We start from the raw sequence: 20346 nt of genomic DNA on the forward strand, positions 1-20346 counted from the left end.
TGCAAGCTCTGCCTCCCAGGTTCACGCCATTCTCCTGCCTCAGCCTCCAGAGTAGCTGGGACTACAGGCGCCTGCTGCCACGCCCGGCTAATTTTTTTTTACCCCAAATCCATTTTAAATGGTGACAGAGATATGGAATAGTATACAAATCTTTCCATAACACACAAACTCCTCTAAGGCCCTGTGTAGAGGTGGCCACATCAAGCGAGAAGAAACTAGGAGAGGAAACTACTGTCCCTTTTAAGAATGAATGGGCAAAAAGGAACAATAGCTCATTCTGCTTATTTTATTTGAGAGGACTTAGGTATACAAACTAAAGTGATAATCCTCCCAAATTTTTTGCTATTATGTCTGTTACCTTAAGAGAGAAGACGACAATAAAATTGATCCCATGAACAAACAAAAGCATGCTAGTAACCTGCGGGGTGTAGGGGTGGAAGCAACAGAACTCAGTTTACTATTCCATTCTACTGGTGAACACTTTGAAGGACTGAGACTACAAACCACACACACATACAAATGTCCAAAAGGATTCAGTAGTTGAGGAAAAAAGGACTGAACAAAGACTGGGGTTTCACAAGCAGAGCATCAGATCTCACAGCAAACACCATGCTGGGAAAGCACAAGAGGCAAGAAAGAAATAAGAAACCTTTACAAAATCACAAATTAAAGAATATTGCTATAGCCCATAATTTCCTCCACAAAACGCACTTAAGTATAACTGAAAATTTTACATGATCCCTTCAGAACCTTAATGATGATAAGAACTGCTGATTCGGGAGTAGAGAATAGAGTAGGTTGAAGAGCATATGCTGTGGAGGGCAGGGCCAAGTTACCAGTTCCCACACCCCAGCCTAAGAGAAAGCATAAAGCAAGCATCATTAAAGCCATGCCTTGGCAAAATAATAAACTAATGCATGTAATGAGCCTTCTGAACTATCTCATTAGTTGAAACCCTAAATCTTAACACTGTGAATGCAAAAAGCTGGAGAGTAAACTCTGGTCAGAGAAGGCAAGTAAAGCCTTTTCTGACTGGCCATTTAAAAAATAAAACAGGCTGGGCGCAGTGGCTCACATCTGTAATCCCAGCACTTTGGGAGGGCAAAGCAGGCAGATCACTTGAGACCAGCCTAGCCAACATGGTGAAACCCCATCTCTACTAAAAATACAAATATTAGCCAGGCGTGGTGGTGGGCACCTGTAATCCCAGCTACTCAGAAGGCTGAGGCAGGAGAATCTCCTGAACCTGGAAGGTGGAGGTTGCAGTGAGCTGAGATCATGCCACTGTACTCCAGCCTGTGCAACGAAGCTACATTCTGTCTCAAAATAATAATAAAAAATAAAACAATAGGCTAGGCGCGGTGGCTCATGCCTGTAATCCCAGCACTTTGGAAGGCCAAGGTGGGGTGATTACCTGAGGTCAGCAGTTTGAGACCAGCCTGGCCAATGTGATGAAACCCCGTTTCCACTAAAAATACAAAAATTAGCCAGGTGTGTGGCAGGCGCCTGTAACACCATCTACTCGGGAGAGTGAGGCTGGAGAATAGCGTGAACCCGGGAAGTGGAGGCTGCAGCGAGCCAAGATTGCACCACTGCACTCCAGACCAAGGGACACAGCAAGACTGTCTCAAAATACATACATACATACATACATACATTTAAAAAAATAAACTTTTTCCATAGGGTGATAGAAAATTCAAAGAAAATATGTATTTATCTGGGACCATGGTGTAACACTGCTTCCTGATGGGTGAAAAGAAAGGAACAATGAAAAGAAGAAAAGAAAAAGAACAAAGAAAAGAAGAACACAATACAAAGTCTCTAAGCTAGAAGGGCATTTTTAGAGCAGTGGCTCTCTCAAGATCCTACACTCCGCAATGTCACCATCAAGGAAAAGAAAATCTCATCCTTGCCTTTTCTCATGTCCATCATGGATTCTGTACCTAAAGAGTACACCTAAGTATCTCAGGCTACTCCTCTCTGTACCATTGCTACTACCTGGTCTGGATTCCTACACCAACCTCCACATAGTCTCCCTGCCTCCTAACTTGCTTCCTCTCCAACCCACAATACAGGGAGTGTGAGCTTTCTGAATTTGACCATGTGAGTCTTCACCCACCCAGGATCTTTTAAGATACTACACCTATCCCTTTTGCACTGAGGATAAAAATCTAAAATGTTTAACGGTTCTTTTGATTGCTCACTTCTTGCCTTCTCTCTGACCACCTAATACCTCCCTCCAACCACCTCCACCCACACAGCTTCTGCTCAATGGTCTTCAGCCTCAAAATTACAGTGCTCTCACAAGTCTCTGGGCCTTTGCTGATGCTGTCTCCTTCTTTCCCCACCTCTTAATCCAACAGTTATAAATGACTTAATTTTAATTCATGTTCTCAGGTTTCAGTTTAATGGTTATTCCTCCAGAAAGCCTTCTCTAGGTTCCTTTCACTTTATTACAGTGTGCCCAACATTGCCATAATGCAGTGCCTATCAGCAAAGCTGCAGAGAGAAAGGCAATGGCTGCTGCTGTCTCTAATTATAATTACTGTTTGAGAAACTACATTCAAAACTAGATGTATTTAAAATACACAAAATTCAGGCTGGGCGCAGTGACCCATGCCTGTAATCCCAGAACTTGGGAGGCCGAGGCGGGTGGGTCACTTGAGGTCAGGAGTTCGAGACCAGCCCAGTCAACATGGTGAAATCCTGTCTCTTATAAAACTACAAAATTAGCCAGATGTGGTGATGGGCACCTGTAATCCCAGCTACGCAGGAGGCTGAGGCAGGAGAATCGCTGAAAGCTGGAAGGTGGAGGCTGCACTGAGCCAAGATCACGCCACTGCATTCCAACCTGGGCAACAAGAGTGAAACTCTGTCTCAAAACAAAACAAAACAAACAAACAAACAAAAACCCCTCAAATTCAAGCAAATACATCCTGTTTCTGTAATCTTAATTGTATCAAAAGCCACTGGAAGGCCAGGTGCAGTGGCTCACACCTCTAATCTCAGTACTTTGGGAGGCTGAGGTGAGTGGATCACTTGAGGTCAGCAGTTTCAGACCAGCCTGGCCAACATGGTGAAATCCCATCTCTACTAAAAATACAAAATTAGCTGGGCATGGTGGTGGGGGCCTGTAATCTCAGCTACTCGGGAGGTTGAGGCAGGAGAATCACTTGAACCCAGGAGGCGGAGGTTGCAGTGAGCAGAGATCACGCCACTGCACTGCAGCCTGGGCGATAGATCAAGACTCAGTCTCAAAAAAAAAAAAAAAAAAAAATTAGCCAGGTATGGTGGTACACAGGTACACACCTGTAATCCCAGCTACTTGGGAGGCTTAGGCAGGAAGAATCACTTGAACCTGGGAGGCGGAGATTGCAGTGGACCGAGATCACGCCACTGTCGCCTGGGCAACAGAGTGAGACTCCATCTCAAAAAAAAAAAGAAAAAAAAGAAAAGAAAAAGAAAAAAGAAGACCACTGGAAGACTTCAGAAGATAACAATTCAAAGAAGAGTTAACCAATTTCCCTTCAGGAGGGTTGGCAGAACAAACTATTGCCTACAGCCCCAGTCCCAAGTCTGTGGTGAGCCCTTCTAGAGAGGAATTTCATTGTATTCCCACTCATGTCCAAGGCCATCCAACAACTACTCCAGTCACTACTGCAGGAGCACTGGGTCCAGTCCATCAGCAATGCTTATTATCCTTCTTCAGCTATTTAGTCACCTTACAACATAAACTAATTCAGTCATCAAACAACCCTATTAAGGAGATCATGCTCTAATTGTCCCCATTTTACAGATGAGGATATTTACCGCACAAAGCCCTAAGGGGTAAAGATAAGATTTGATTCCAAGTGGTTGATTTGTCTACAAGGTCCATGCTCTAACTCACCACACTGCACTACCTCCCCTCTACTCCCATTTCCCTGAAAGCTATGTGGGAACAAAATAGAGAGTTCAGATCCACACAGGTACTATACCTTGGTTTACAACAAAGGGTACAACAAAAATGCAATGCAGAGTGCTGGATCAATTAGATAATCATCACATCACACAAAAATCAATTCCAGATGGATTACAAACCTAAACGACGGATTCCAAAACCAAACTCCTATCTGGTCCCTGTCTGTACCTCCCCAACAATCTTCCCAAGCTCAGAAAATGGCATCTTCCAGTTTATCAGTCCAAGTACCATGGAATTCATCCTTAATTTCTCTCATACAATCTATATCCATTTGACTAACAAATCCAATTAGCTCTATCTTCAAAACATATCCAGAATCCAACTACTTTCACCACCTCCACCAAGCTATCATCACCTCCTGCTCAGATTTCTGCAATATCTTCCTAGCTGGTCTCCCTGTTTGATCCCTTATCCCCCATACAGGCAATTACCTCCATATCAGCCAGAATGATCTTTTAAAAGTCAGATTGTGTCACTCCTCTGCTCAAACTCTCCAACAGCTCTTGCTATTCCACTTGTCTACAATATTTTTTCCCTAGACAACCACCTGAGTAGCCCACTTACTTCCCTCAGGTGCAGTGGCTGAGATCTGTAATCTCATCACTTGGAAGGCTGAGGTGGGAGTACTACTCAAGGCCAGGAATTCAAGATTAGCTTGGGCAATGGAGCAAGACCCCACCTCTACCCCCAAAATTATTTATTTATTCATTCATTCATCCATTTATTTTTCAGGCAGCCTTCCAAGCCACAGTAGGCTTGGAGACTCCCATTTACTTACTTATTTATTTATTTATTTAGAGGCAGAGTCTCATTCTGTCACCCAAGCTGGAGTGCAACAGCACAATCTTGGCTCACTGCAATCTCCACTCCCAGGTTCAAGTAGTTCTCCTGCCTCAGCCTCCCGAGTAGCTGGGGTTACAGGTACCTACCACCACGTTCAGCTAATTTTTGTATTTTTTAGTAGAGACGGGGTTTCACTTTGTTGGCCAGGCTGGTCTCAAACTCCCAACTTCAAGTGATCTACCTGCCTCGGCCTCCCAAAGTGCTGGGATTACAGGCATGAGCCATTGTATCCAGCCTATTTATTTATTTTTTGAAACAAAGTCTCACTCTGTCACCCAGGCTGGAGTGCAGTGGCACAAAGTTGACTCACTACAGCCTCAACCTCTGGCTCAAGTGATCCTCCCACCTCAGCCTCCTAAGCAACTGGGACTACAAGTGCTTGACACCATGCCTGGCTTTTTTTTTTTTTTTTTTTTTTTTTTTTGTAGTAGTAATGAGGTCTCACCCTGTTGCCTAGGCTAGTCTCAAACTCCTGATCTCAAGTGATCCTCCCACCTCAGTGTCCCAAAGTGCTTGGATTACAGGCATAAGCCACTAGTCTCAGCCTCTCTACAAAAAGTTTTTTAAAAATTAACTGGAGTGGTGGTATGTACCTGTAGTCCTAGCTACTTGGAGGCTAAGGCAGGTGGATCCTTTCAGCCCAGCAGTTCAAGGCTACAGTGAGCTGTCTCTAAAAAAGAAGCACCACCCCAGACTTTACCTACTCTCCCTTTCTTCATAACACTTATACCTTCTGATACATTGTTTATATACTTGTTTACCATCTATCTCTCCCTACTAAAATGAAAATCCCATGAGGAGAGGCATTTTTGTTCCCCATTCCCAATGCCCACGACAATGCCTGGCAAAGAACAGGTGCTCAATAATTATTATTGAATGACTGGATGAATGTATCTCTTTCCCCTGCTGCTCTCACACACTGTTATTGCTTTCCTAATGCCCACTGGTCTCTTTGATACTCATGGGGCTACACAGCTTTTCAAGTAACTTTCACTCCAAGCTGACTCTTAACTACCAGGTACATACCTAACAAGAAATTAATTTCAACTAACGCTTTTGACAAAGTCTATTCTGATAGTCCTATAGATCATATGGTGATCTGTGGGCTGGTGAGTAGTCACATAGATTCAGAGACAGATGAAAAACCTTATTCACTGAATGATAATGGTTTAGCTAAAAGGAGATCTCTAGCAAAGTGCCACTAAGTTCTATTCTCAGTTTTAATCTATTCCATTTTTTCCCCATAATGTGGATAGCCAGCAGTGTGGCAGAATCCATTATCTAAGCAAAATGAAAGCACATGCCCCACAAAGACTTGTACCTGAATGTTCATAGTGGTCTTATTTGTAACTGAAAACAAAAACAAAAACAAAAAAGCAACGTCTTGGGCCAAAAAAAAAAAAAAGAAAACGAAGCTGAGTGCAGTGGCGCAAGTGTGTAATCCCAGCATTTTGGGATGTGAAGGAAGGCAGATCACTTGAGTCAGGGTGAAACCCCATCTCTATTAAAAATACAAAAACTTAGCTGGGCATGATGGCAGGCGCCTACAATCCCGGCTACTCAGGAGGTTGAGGCAGAGGTTGCAGTAAGCCGAGATCGCACCACCACTGCACTCCAGCCTGGGCAACAGAGCAAGACTCTTTCTCAAAAAAAAAAAAAAAAATGGATAAACAAATTGGGATATATATCCATAAAGTGAAATACTACTGAGTAATGAAAGGGAATGAGCTATTCAAACATAAAAGAATGAATCTCTGGCCAGGCGTGGTGGCAAATGCCTGTAATCCTAGCACTTTGGGAGGCAGAGGTGGGCGGATCACGAGGTCACAAGTTTGAGACCAGTCTGACCAACATGGTGAAACCCCGTCTCTACTAAAAATACAAAAATTAGCAGGGCGTGGTGGCACGCACCTGTAATCCCAGCTACTCAGGAGGCTGAGGCAGGAAAATTGCTTGAACCCCTGAGGCAGAGGTTGTAGTGAGCCAAGATCATGCTACTGCACTCCAGCCTAGGGGACATAGCGAGACTCCCTCTCAAAAAAAAAAAAAACAAGCCGGACACAGTGGCTCATGCCTGTAATCCCAGCACTTTGGGAGGCTGAGGCGGGTGGATCACGAGGTCAGGAGTTCAAGACCAGCATGGCCAAAATGGTGAAACCTCATCTCTACTAAAAATACAAAAAAATTAGCTGGGCATGGTGATTAGTTAGTTAGGAAATATATTTATTTTAAAAATCATGTGTTCATAACAATACTCTTAATTTCAGTTCTCCTATTCCATCTCTGTATCTCTTCTGTCCCCCAGTGAGAACCTTGTTTCCAACAGCATCAATACATTTACTTATTTGCCCAGTCCTACTCAAAATAGGTGGGTTTTGTTTTTGTTTTTGTTTTTTTGAAATGGAGTCTTGCTCTGTCACTGAGGCTGGAGTGCAGTGGTGTGATCTCGGCTCACTGCAACCTCTGCCCCCTGGGTTCAAGCGATTCTCCTGTCTCAGCCTCCTGAACTGCTGGAATTACAGGTGCATGCCACCACACCTGGCTAATTTTTGTATTTTTAGTAGAGACGGGGTTTCACGATATTGGTCAGGCTTGTCTCTGATTCTTGATCTCATGTGATCTATGCGCCTTGGCCTCCCAAAGTACTGAGATTACTTACAGTCCTGAGCTGCCGCGCCCAGCCTCAAAATAGTTTCAAATAGTTTCATTACAAACAATAAATCTAAGTAAAGACCAAGGTTTTACTTTATTTTTTTGAGACAGAGTCTCACTCTGTCACCAAGGCTGGAGTGCAGTGGCATGATCATAGCTCACTGCAGTCTTGACCTCCCAGACTCAATGAGTCTTCCTGTCTCAGCCTCCTGAGTAGCTTGGACTACAGCTGCACACCACCACGCCTGGCTAATTTTTAAATTTTTTGTAGCGATGGAGTCTCATTATTTTGTTCAGGCTGGTCTTGAACTCCTGGGCTCAAGGGATCCTCCTGCCTTGGACTCCCAACGTGCTGGGATTATTGGTGTAAATCATTGTGGCCAGCAATAAGATTTTTATTTTTTTACAGTTTTTTTTTTCCCCATATAATATATTCCACTGAGTGGTATAGACAGAGTACTATATTAAAAGTTACTTGGGCCAGGCACGGTGGCTCATGCCTGTAATCTCAGCACTTTGGGAGGCCGAGGCAGGCAGATCACAAGGTCAGGAGTTCAAGACCAGCCTGGCCAGCATGGTGAAACCCCATCTCTACTAAAAATATACTAAAAATACAAAAATGAGCCAGGCATGGTAGCAGGTGCCCGTAGTCAGTCCCAGCTACTTGGGAGGTTGAGGCAGGATAATCACTGGAACCTGGGAAGTGGAGGTTGCAGTGAGCCAAGATCACATCACTGTACTACAGCCTGAGTGACAGTGAGGCTCCATCTGAAAAAAAAAAAAAAGTTACTTGGGGCGAGGCACAGTGGCTCATGCCTGTAATCCCATCACTTTGGGAGGCTGAGGCGGGTGGATCACTTGAGGCCAGGAGTTTCAGACTAGCCTGGTCAACATTGTGAAATCCCATCTCTACTATTTGATTGGTGCAAAAGTAATCGTGGTTTTTGTGGGGTTTTTTTGTAAAAAATACAAACAGTAGCCGGGTGTGGTGGGGTACACCTACAATTTCAGCAATCTCAGCTACTCGGGAGGCTGAGGCAGGAGAATTGCTTGAACCTGGGGGATGGAGGTTATAGTGAGCCAGGATTACGTCACTGCATTCTAGCCTGGGTGACAGAGCATGAGACTCTGTCTCAAAAAAAAAAATAAAGATACTTGGATTTTTTTTTTTTTTCACATTTTTCCCACCTTTATTCAGGTTTGATTGTATACTATTTATATAAAACTAATAAAAATCAAGATAATGATCATGTGTCACCCTGAAAGTTTTTCTTATGCCCCTTTAAAGTCCTTCTCTCCTCTCTCTGCCCCAATCCTATCCCTAGAGAAGCACTAAGCCGCTTTCTGTCATTAAGGATTGGTTTGTATTTTCTAGACTCTTAATATAAATGAAATCACATCATGTATTCTCTCTCTCTTGCTCTCTCACTCTCTTTTGGAAATACTCTAAAACCATGGTTTTCCTCTGCTCTCACACCACTACAACAACAATCACCACCACAGAAGACTTCTAGTGACCAAATGTGTGGGGATTTCTCCCCACCACCAAGCGACCAATTAATTCTGCAGTAGATATCAGCTAGGTGCCCTCTAAATCAATTCTAACACTATCTACCTGGAGATAATGTCAGATCCCACTATGTCAGATACTATCAGATCCATTTAAGTGCTCAGTCCCAAGACTGCCCCCTGACACACACCAGTTGATAGGCTTCCTGTTGGGGTTCCCATGAACCCCTCCTTGGGTTCAATTAATTTGCCGGAACCACTCACAGAACTCAGAGAAACACGTTTACTGGTATTAAAAAGGATATTACAAAGGACACAGATGAGGAGATGGTAGGGTAAGGCATGGGGGAAGGGGTGCAGAGCTTCCATACCCTCCCTTTGTATGACACCCTCCAGAAACCTCTACATGTTCAGCTATCCATAAGCTCTCCAAACTCAGTCCTCTAGGGTTTTTTGTTTGTTGGAGAGTCTTGCTCTGTCACCCAGGCTATAGTGTAGTGGTGCAATCTTGGCTCACTGCAGTCTCTGCCTCCTGGGTTCAAGCAATTCTCCTGCCTCAGTCTCCCAAATAGCTGGGATTACAGGTGTGCACCACCACGCCCAGCTAATATTTGTATTTTTTAGTAGAGATGGGGTTTCAACATGTTGACCAGGCTGGTCTCGAACTCCTGGCCTCAGGTGATTCTTCCTCCTCGGCCTCCCAAAGTGATGGGATTACAGGCCTGAGTCACCACGCCCATCCCCTCTAAGGTTTTTATGGAAGCTTCACGTCAGTATTACTTCCCCCAGCATATAAGTGGGACCCTCTCTGGAATGAGGGTCTTATGACCCATAATTAGAAAGGGGGGCTTGGAATTTTAGAGTCCTGCCTTGGGGCAGGTAAAAGGATGGCAAGAGTAGGTCAGAGAGATTCTGTTTCCTGAGATATCCCCCTGAGGCCTAACACATGCACCATTATAACAAAAGACTGCAACAAAGACTATGGGAGTTAGAAGCCAAGAACTGTGGAAGAAAACCAATATATATGGCTATATATATATGTATGTGTGTGTGTGTATATATATATATATACATATAGCCATATATATTGGTTTATATATAAATATACATATTTTTAGATATATATATCAGTGTATATATATATACATACACACATATATATGTATACACACACACACACATACACATATATATAGCCCCTAATCCTATCCCTAGAGAAGCACTAAGCTGCTTTCTGTCATTAAGGATTGGTTTGTATTTTCTAGGCAATATATATGTATAGCCATATTATATGGCTATACATATATATAATATGGCTATACATATATATATAAAATGGCTATTTTAGGCTTAATACCACATTCTTCCTTATTCTCTCTCTCACTCTCTTGCTCTTTTTCTTTCTCTCTCAGGAGTTCTGGCTTTCACTCAGCATAATTATTTTGATATTCATTCTTTTTTTTTTTTTTTTTTGAGACAAAGTTTCGCTCTGTAGCCCAGGTTGGAGTGCAGTGGCGTGATCTCGGCTCACCACAACCTCTGCCTCTCAGGTTGAAGCAATTCTCCTGCCTCAGCCTCCAGAGTAGCTGGAATTACAGGCGAGCACCACTGTGCTCTGTCACCCAGGCTGAAGTGCAATGGCACAATCTCGGCTCGCTGCAACCACTGCCTCACGAGTTCAAGTGATTCTCGTTCTTCAACCTCCCAAGTAGCTGGGACTACAGACACGGGCTAAGACACCCAGCTAAGTTTTGTATTTTTAGTAGAGATGGGGTTTCGCCACATTGGTCAGGCTGGACTCTAACTCCTGACCTGAGGTGAACCACCCTCCTTGGCCTCCCAAGGTGCTGGAATTACAGGCATGAGCCACCGCGCTGGGCCAAAATATCTTACTTCATCTTAAAAAATGTATGTGAATTTTTATTTCTATGTCATAACTTTCATTATAAAAAAAGCATTTAAATTCTTTGCCAGTTAAAGTACCAAACCTCATAATCTTGACACCACTTCACCAATCTTCCGGTAAAACTGATGTTCCAACAAGTTTGTCAAGTTGATCCTAAAGCTCCATAAACTCCCAGTTACCCCCAACCACAAATGAAGGACCTAAATTTGGATATAAAACCCTTTGGCAAGCAGTCATTCTTAGAATAACCAGTAAGTTACTTATGTCTGTAGTTTCTGGTCTGGGCTTTGATTTGTTTTACAATAAAATTCTTGACAAAAGCGCTACTCTTTTTTTTTTTTGAGATGAAGTCTTGCTCTTGTACCCCAGGCTGGAGTGCAATGGCGCCATCTCAGCTCACTGTAACCTCCGCCTCCCGGGTTCAAGCAATTCTCCTGCCTCAGCCTCCTGAGTAGCTGGAATTACAGGTGCCTGCCATCACGCCCGGCTAATTTTTGTATTTTTAGTAGAGACAGGGTTTCACCATATTGGCCAGGCTGGTCTCGAACTCCTGACCTCAAGTGATCCGCCCACCTCAGCCTCCCAAAGTGCTAGGATTACAGGCATGAGCCACTGCGCCTGGCCGAGAAAAGCCCTACTCGTGTCTTAGCTGAATATGGCTATCCACAATGTAGGCCAAACAGTTTCAATGAGCAGTGTGTTCTCAGAAGAAAAGGATGGTGGTGGCTCATGATACCTTCTTGGAGAATCAAAGACCAAAGAAACCAGCACAGGTAATAAAGTAAAAGCAATGGAGGAAAAGAACTGGGACATCTGGCTTTTCCTTGCAAATATTCACATGAGAAAAACGGTAGCCTAAAAGAAATACAAGTGGTACTGGGAAGGGGAATCTCATTATTAACTAAGATTTGACATATATCTGGAAAGTAGGTGAAATTCTGGAGTGAAACTAGGAACTGCATCCATAAGTCTGCATGAATAAGAAACATAAAGTTCTTGTTAAACAAAGAAAACATATTAAATTCTAACAGTCTCCTTTACCCTCCAACCTTTAATGCATATTCAAGCCCAGGTTTCTTCTTGTTATTTTTCTCCCATGTTTTTCTGCTGCAGGAGGACAAGAAACTACTTTGGAGAAATAATATTAGGACTTTTGCCATTTGTACAGACTGACAGACCCTTGGACATCTCTCTTAGTCTGGGCTCCCTATCATGGACAGTTGACAGAGCTATCGACCATTAAGGAAGAGTCTACTGCAGGCTTAAAGAGTGAGGTACGGCCAGGAGCAGTGGCTCACGCCTGTAATTCCAGCACTTTGGGAGGCCGAGGTGGGTGGATCACTTGAAGTCAGGAGTTTGAGACCAGCCCAGCCAACATGGTGAAACCGGTCTCTACTAAAAACACAAAAATTAGCCAGGTGTGGTGGTGTGTGCCTGTAATTCCAGCTACTCAGGAGGCTGAGGCAGGAGAATCGCTTGAACCTGGGAGGCGGAGGCTGGGAACCTGAGCCGAGATCCTGTGACTGTACCCCAGCCTGGACAACAGAGTAAGACTCTGTCTCAAAAAAAAAAAACCCAAAAAACAGTGAAGTGACATCAAGGAAATAAATGTGTCAATGAACCAGCAACACACTGGAAAATCCCTTTACAAAGCCACGAAAACATAGGACTCTACCTGCAACATGTATCCAACCATTCCACACTTTCACATCCACTGGAACATACATTAAGCAGCAACTGGAAATAAACTTTTTAAAATAAAGGCTGGATTATTCCAGGAGTTCTTTTCATCTAAATATTCCAAAGTACCTCATGTGGGGCAATAGACTGGACCTGAAGCTAAGCTAGGAGAAAATATGGAGCTCCAAAACTATTACCAGGCCAAGTGTGGTGGCTCACGCTTGTTATCCCAGCACTTTGGGAGGCTGAGGCAGGCAGATTGCTTGAGTCCAGGAGTTTGAGACCAGCCTGGGCAACATGGCAAAACCCTGTCTCTGCAAAAAAAAAAAAAAAAAATTAGCTAGGCTGGGCACAGTGGCTCATGCCTGTAATGCTAGCACTTCGGGAGGCCAAGGCAGGAGGACTGCTTGAGGCCAGGAGTTCAAGAGCAGCCTGGCAACATAGAGAGACCCTGTCTCTATTTTTTAAAAAAATTTTAAAAGCCTGTAATCCCAGCACTTTGGGAGACTGGGGTGGGTGGATCATTTGAGGTCATAAGTTTGAGATCAGCCTGGCCAACATGGTGAAACCCCAGCTCTACTAAAAAAAACACACACAAAAATAAGCCAGGCAAGGTGGCACATGCCTGTAATCCCAACTACTTGGTAGGCTGAGGCAGCAGAATTGCTTGAACCTGGGAGGTGGAGGTTGCAGTGAGCTGAGATAGCTCCACTGCACTCCAGCCCAGGCAACACAGTGAGATCCCATTTCAAAATAAAATATATTTTTTTTAATTTTAAAAATTAGCTGGGCATGGTGACACACACCTGTAGTCTCAGCTACCTGGGAGGCTAAGGTGGGAGGACCACCTGACCCTGGGGGGCTGCAGTGAGTCGTGATCATGCCACTGCACTCCAGCCTGGGTGATCCTGGATGAGACCCTGTCTCAAAAAAAAAAAAAAAAAAAAAGAATGAAAGAATGAATGAATGAATGAAAGAAAAACCATCACATAAGGAAAGCCAATCCCAGAGGTATCAAATTTTGAACCTCTACCTTTAATAACAGCAGACCCTAAAGGTGTTAACACCCTACTTTCCCTATCATTCTGAAAGAATAGAGAAAGCTAAGGACAGATATCAGGAGACAAGAAAAAGAGGGGGGTGAAAAACCAAATCTAAAATGTCTCACAACATGGCATAGGTCCTTTAACATGTTATAAACAAAAAGCACTATCTTCTCCTCACTTGAAGGTTGGTTTGAAGATAAAAGTCATGGTGCTATTCTCCAACAGCCAAACCTCTGTGTTCTATAATAACCAGTTCTTGCACTACTATCCCACTACTCAACATACAAAGGTCAGTATGAAGGGGGAAACAATGCCCCGACTTTTTGTAGTAAAGCCAAAAATAGCTTCCACTCCCCCATCCACTCTCTATCCTGTTCATCCCACCTTTGTAAAAGATCTCATGATCTTCCTAGGCTTTTACCCATCCCTCTTCAATCTGCCCTACAAATCCAATAAGTCACCAAGCCGTATAAAATCCAATGCAACCAGTCTGACCATTTACTTCTCCTGTGTGATTGACTGACACAAACAGTTCTAATCCTCATTACCCTTTCCCATAGAGTTCTACTACAGACCTAATTGATCCTGCCTATCTACAGGCCATGTCTTTGATGCAGTGCTAGAGTAACATTCCTGAAGTCAAAGGTCTGATGGATGCTCCTCAGTAAAAGTGCCCATCGGCCAGGCACAGTGGCTCACGTCTGTAATTCCAGCACTTTGGGAGGCTGAGGCAGGTGGATTAATTGAGGTCAGGTGTTTGAGACCAGCCTGGCCAATGTAGTGAAACCCTGTCTCTACTGAAAACACAAAAAATTAGCAGGGTGTGGTGGTGGGTGCCTGTAGTCCCAGCTACTCAGGAGATTGAGGCAGGAAAATCGCTTGAACCTGGGAGGTGAACCTTGCAGTGAGCCAAGATTGTGCCACTGCACTCCAGCCTGGATGACAGAGTGAGACTCCGTCAAAAAAAAAAAAAAAAAAAAGCACCCATCAATTCCATGTTGCCTATAAAACAAACTCTAAACTGCCCCATGATCTGACCATAGGTCATCTCTCCAGTCTCACTCCAGTGATCCCCCTCTTCTGTCCAGTGCATTAACAAATAAGACAGCTCATCATTCCTTAGCATTTGCCATACTTTGCCTTCTACTTTGCCTTATACCTGCAGTTACTTCTAACTGTCCTTCCACCTCTGCTCAACAGTAATCAATAATCACCTTCTTCCCTCAAAGCAGAAACTAGGAAAGAAAGCAAAATTATCACAGGAAAGGGTATTGTAAGAATCTATGGTCTCAGAAGCAGCATTGGTTTGAAAAAAGAGCACTGCCTTCAAGACCAAAAGTCTAGCTTTGCCACTTTCTTGTTAAGTTATACTGAGTAAGCCACTCACCTTTCTGAGTCTCAGTTTCCCCATATGTAAAATGTATCTACTCTACCTAACACACAAGATTATCCAGACCATAAAGTATGGGCCGGGCGTGGTGGTTCATGCCTGTAATCCCAGCACTCTGGGAGGCCGAGGCAGACGGATCACCTGAGGTCAGGAGTTTGAGACCAGCCTGGCCAACATGGTGAAACTATGTCTCTACTAAATACAAAAACTTAGCCAGGCATAGTGGTGCATGCCTGTAATTCTAGCTACTACTTGGGAGGCTGAGGTGGGAGAACTGCTTGAACTCAGGAGGCAGAGGTTGCAGTGAGCTGAGATCACGCCACTGCACTCCAGCCTGGGTGACAGAGCAAGATTCCATCTCAAAAAAAAAAGGAAAAGAAAAAAGAAAGACAATAAAGTATGATAAAGTGTGTCAAAATGCTTATGGGGGAATGGAGCTAAAGCTTATAGGGAAAATTATACCTTTAAATGCTTATATAGAAAAAAATCTAAAAATTAATGAGCTATGCACATTCTTAAAAAGTTTGAAAGAAAGCTTTAAATACTTATATAGAAAAACATCTGAAAATTAATGAGCTATACACATTCGTAAAAAGTCTGAAAGAAAGGCAAAATAAACCCAAAAGAAATAGAAAAGAAAATTATAAAGTAGAAATTACAAAGAAAACAAACACAATACACCAAAGCCAAAAGACAGTTTTTTGAAAAGAATAAGATTGTTCACATGCTTGTGTAAACTATGACAAACAATATAAAAGTAAGCTGTGTTTATCCATTAGAAATGAAACTTCAGGCTGGGCGTAGTGGCTCACGCCTGTAATCCCAGCACTTCGGGAGGCCGAGGTGGGCGGATTATGAGGTCAGGAGATTGAGACCATCCTGGCTAACATGGTGAAACCCCGTTCTCTACTAAAAATACAAAGAATTAGCCGGGCGTGGTAGCGGGCGCCTGTAGTCACAGCTACTCAGAGGCTAAGGCAGGAGAATGGCATGAACCCAGGAGGCGGAGCTTGCAGTGAGCCGAGATCGCGCCACTGCACTCCAGCCTGGGCGACAAAGCGAGACTCTGTCTCAAAAAAAAAAAAAGAAATGAAACTTCAAATAAAAAGGGCTGAAGTAAATTTCCTTTGTGAAATGGGTTTCTCATATCTCAGTACTATTGACATTTGGGACAGATAATTCTTGGTGTGAGCTGGGGGCTCTCCTATGCAGTATAGGATGTTTAAGAGCATCCTCATCCTCTATCCACAAGATGACAGTAACATCCCTAACCCATCCCCAAAAATCCTGACAACCAATGTCTTCACATATTGCAAAGTGTTCCCTAAGAAGCAAAATCATACCAGGATGAGAACCACTGCTCTAAGAAAACAAAAAGGCCACATCACACTATGCCAACTAAAACTAGATTATTCATAGCTATTCTTTTTTTTTTTTTGAGACAGAGTCTCGCTCTGTCACCCAGGCTGGACTGCAGTGGCATGATCTCGGCTCACTGCAAGCTCCGCCTCCCGGGTTCACACCATTCTCCTGCCTCAGCCTCCCGAGTAGCTGGGACTACAGGCGCCTGCCACCGCGCCTGGCTATTTTATTTTATTTTATTTTTTTTGTACTTTTAGTAGAGACAGGGTTTCACCATGTTAGCCAGGATGGTCTCAACCTCCTGACCTTGTGATCCACCTGCCTTGGCCTCCCAAAGCGCTGGGATTACAGGTGTAAGCCACTGCACCCAGCCTATTCACAGATGCTCTTAATGGTAGAATAGCTAGCTGCTCTACCCATGACTACGGGATGGCAGCAAGGACAAGACTAAAGACATAGGCAGGTCTTGGATTTTTCAGGAAAATTGCATAGAGTGCTCAACATGAGAGGAAAAGAAAAGCTTTAGCCTGGGCTTGGTGGCTCACGCCTGTAATTCCAGCACTTTGGGAGGCCGAGGTGGGTGAATCACCTGAGGTCAGGAGATCGAGACCATCGTGGCTAACATGGTAAAACCCCGTCTCTACTAAAAATAGAAAAAATTAGCCAGGCGTGGTAGCGGGTGCCTGTAGTCCCAGGTTTCTCCATTTTGGCCAGGCTGGTCTTGAACTCCTGACCTGATGGGAGTTCTAAGGGTGTCTGTAAATACAGTTATGAGAACCCAAATGATGAAAAGCAAAAAGTGATGTTGATACCTAGGGACTCTAACATCATCTCAGGAACAATAAGAGCCAAGCAAACATTACTGTCTTCCATTGTTTCTATTCATTCTGTTAACAACATCTAGGGGGTCTGCTATGAAAAGACAAAAACCCTATTCCTCAGTCAGTAGGAAGCCTACAAACAACTAAATCCCATGCCATAAAAGGCTAGAATTAATTGAGAAGTCTTGTGGCTGGCCAAATGACCTAATATTAGACTGAACATTAAAAGTCCAATGCCATTTCAAGAAGCTGAGGGCAAAGGAAGGAGTGAGCTGAGCAAACCAAATAGAAGGCATCAAAAGGGGGCCTACCAGGTATGCAGATGCAGTGCCCTCCCAGTAGGAGCAATTTATAGTCACTGGAAAGGCTAAGAGGTAGAGCAGCACTGCAGGAGATGCAGTGACCTTTCTGAAGTTGTGAAACTGTCTGAGAATCTCTGCCTGGGGAATTCCCTCATGTACACACAAGCAGAACTGTATGTATAATTTCAGAAAACTTACAGACCACTCACAGTTACCCTCACATCTACCTGAAGAGCCCATGGCCTCCAGACTGCAAAGTCTTACCATAGGGACTCTGCCATTGACTCCTCCATGACCTGGGCAAGTATGCAACACTTGAATCTCTGGACCTGAGTCCATAAATCTGTCAGAGACAAGCTAAAGGCTAAAGGTTCTTCCAGCAGTAAAAGAAAGCTTATGTGGAGGAACAATAATCCATTTCCTAGGAAAGAGCAGCTGAGTTCATTGCATCTGAGTTCCTAGTCTGTGTCTTCTCACTATGGATGGCCTAAGAAATCCCACTGGAAATACCAAAGTCTCCCAGCAAAAATTCCATTGGAGGAAAATATAAGGCAATTTCTGTCACTCAGTAGAGCCCACTTACCATCCAGCAGGTCGTCTTCATCATCCCTGTCATACTCCTCCACTGCCACCTCCTCCTCCTCCTCCTCCTCTTCCGCATCCTCCAGCTCCACGTCCGGGTCCAGGTCTGGATCGCTCCCTGAGGCAGATTCGTCTGACATGGCTCCCAGAGGTCCTCAGTGGGCATTACCGACTCATGGTCCACTGCAGGGGTGCTAGGAGGACGATAAGAGGCATCAGAATCACCAAGGGTTTTGCTTAGAAGCACAAGTCTTTCAAAGAAAAAACTGCCAGCTGGGCACAGTGGCTCACGCCTGTAATCCCAGCACTTTGGGAGGCCAAGGTGGGTGGATCACTTGAGGTCAGGAGCTCGAGACCAGCCTGGCCAACATGGTGAAACCCCATCTCTACTAAAAATACAAAAGTTAGTAAGGCATGGTGGCACACACCTGTAATCCCAGCTACTCAGGTGGCTGAGGCATGAGAATTGCTTGAACCAGGGAGGTAGAGGTTGCAGTGAGCCAAATGGCACCAATGCACTCCAGCCTGAGCGACGAGGTGAGACTCTGTCTCCAAAATAAAAACAAAGAAAAAAAGCTGAACATGAATTCCCTGGAACTTCTCTAAGAAAGGAAAGCTAACTGTACCCAAATCACAACATTCTCTACGAATGTACTGGCTCTGAGTCATGTTTTGGTGACGCTGCATAGCTCAAACATCTCCTGGCTATTTTGACAAGAAAACACCTTAAAGTAACAGTAACAACAAAACTATAAACCTTGAAATTCCCATTTGTTCATTCCTTCCTGCATCAACTGTTTCCTAAGCACCAACTCTCTACATCTCTTTATACATATACATATATGTGTGTGTGTGTGTATATGTGTGTGTGTGTGTATATATATATGTACATATATATACACACAGAGTCCCCAACCTGCAATGGTTTACCTTACAGCTGTGTGAAAATGATACACATTCACTAGAAACTGTACTTCAAATTTTAAATTTTTCCCAGGCTAGTAACATATGGAACTATACTCTCTGGCAATGCTGAGTAGTGGCAACGAACCGAAGCTTCCAGTCCACCATGCTATCATAAAGTGTGCAGTTTTCTGTGCTGCCAGATGATTTTGACTATAGACAATGTAAGTGCTCTTTATTTTATTTATTTATTTTTAGACAAGGTCCAGCTCTGTTGGCCAGGCTGGAGTATGGGTGGAGAACAGTGGCACAATCATAGATCACTGCAGTCTCAAATTCCTGGGTTCAAGCAATATTCCTGCTTAAGACCTCCTGAGTAGCTAGGATGACAGGCACATACAACCATGCCTGGCTAAGACAGTGTTAAGTGTTCTGAGCATCTTTAAGGTAGTCTAGGCCAAACTATGATGTTCAGTAAGGTAGGTGTATTAAACAGACTTTCAACTTACAATATTTTCAACTTATGATGCATTTATCAGGATGTAACCCCACTGTACGTGGAGGAACAGCTGTATATAATCGCAGGTGCTATTCTAGAGTTTGGGGACACAGAAGGAAGCAGAACAAAGCATGCAGGGAGTACTCAAGGCTGGTGTGTGGCAGGAGGAGCTGCTAGTTTATATAGGGGAGGTCAGTGAAGTTCTCACTGAGCAGAAACCAAAAGAAAGGAAGAAAGCCATACAGACATCTGGAGGGAGTGTGTTCCAGGTAGAGTGAACACCAATGGCAGAGGAGGAGTGGCTGGGAGTACTCAGGAGCTAGAAGTATGTTTTACCCAAGTTATTCATTCATTCACATTCAGTCCATCATTTGCTAACCTGCTATATTATGTCTACCATGTGTCAGGTACTGTGCATGTCTGTCTGTCTCTCATCACTTTACCATTAGCTACAAAGGTCACTCCTTCTTGAGGGTTAAAAAAATAACACCATGGTAAAGAGATGGCTAGTTGGGTAGCTCTGTGATAAAGTAAATATAGCAAAATGTTAACTAGTAAGTTCACTGGCCAATTGTTTCCATTTCTTCTGTATATTTCAAATTTTCTTTTCTTTTCTCTTTTTTTTTTGAGATGCAGTTTCACTCTGTTGCCCAGGCTGGCATGCAGTGGCACGATCTCGACTCACTGCAACCTCCACCTCCTAGGTTCAAGTGATTCTCCTGCCTCAGCCTCCCAAGTAGCTGGGACTACAGGTGTGTACCACCACACCCATTTAATTTTTGTATTTTCAGTAGAGACGGGGTTTTACCACGTTGGCCAGGCTGGTCTCAAACTCCTGACCTTAGGTGATCCTCCCTCTGTTGCCCAGGCTGGCATGCAGTGGCACGATC

At 43.8% G+C, this 20346-nt stretch overlaps 1 protein-coding gene across 1 annotated transcript in view; it reads right to left on the minus strand.

Moving 5' to 3' along the window:
• Window positions 1-20346, minus strand: part of LOC105509654 (testis-expressed sequence 264 protein) — a 180953-nt gene that overhangs the window by 92130 nt on the left and 68477 nt on the right. Inside the window, exon 2 of the mRNA XM_011938979.1 lies at window positions 18056-18248. Within this exon, the coding sequence (XP_011794369.1) occupies window positions 18056-18194 (139 nt within the window). The 5' untranslated portion in view covers window positions 18195-18248. The remainder of the gene's footprint in view (window positions 1-18055; window positions 18249-20346) is intronic.

This window comes from Colobus angolensis, unplaced genomic scaffold (genome assembly GCF_000951035.1).
Source record: "Colobus angolensis palliatus isolate OR3802 unplaced genomic scaffold, Cang.pa_1.0 Scaffold18, whole genome shotgun sequence".
In the NCBI taxonomy this organism is placed as follows: domain Eukaryota; kingdom Metazoa; phylum Chordata; class Mammalia; order Primates; family Cercopithecidae; genus Colobus; species Colobus angolensis.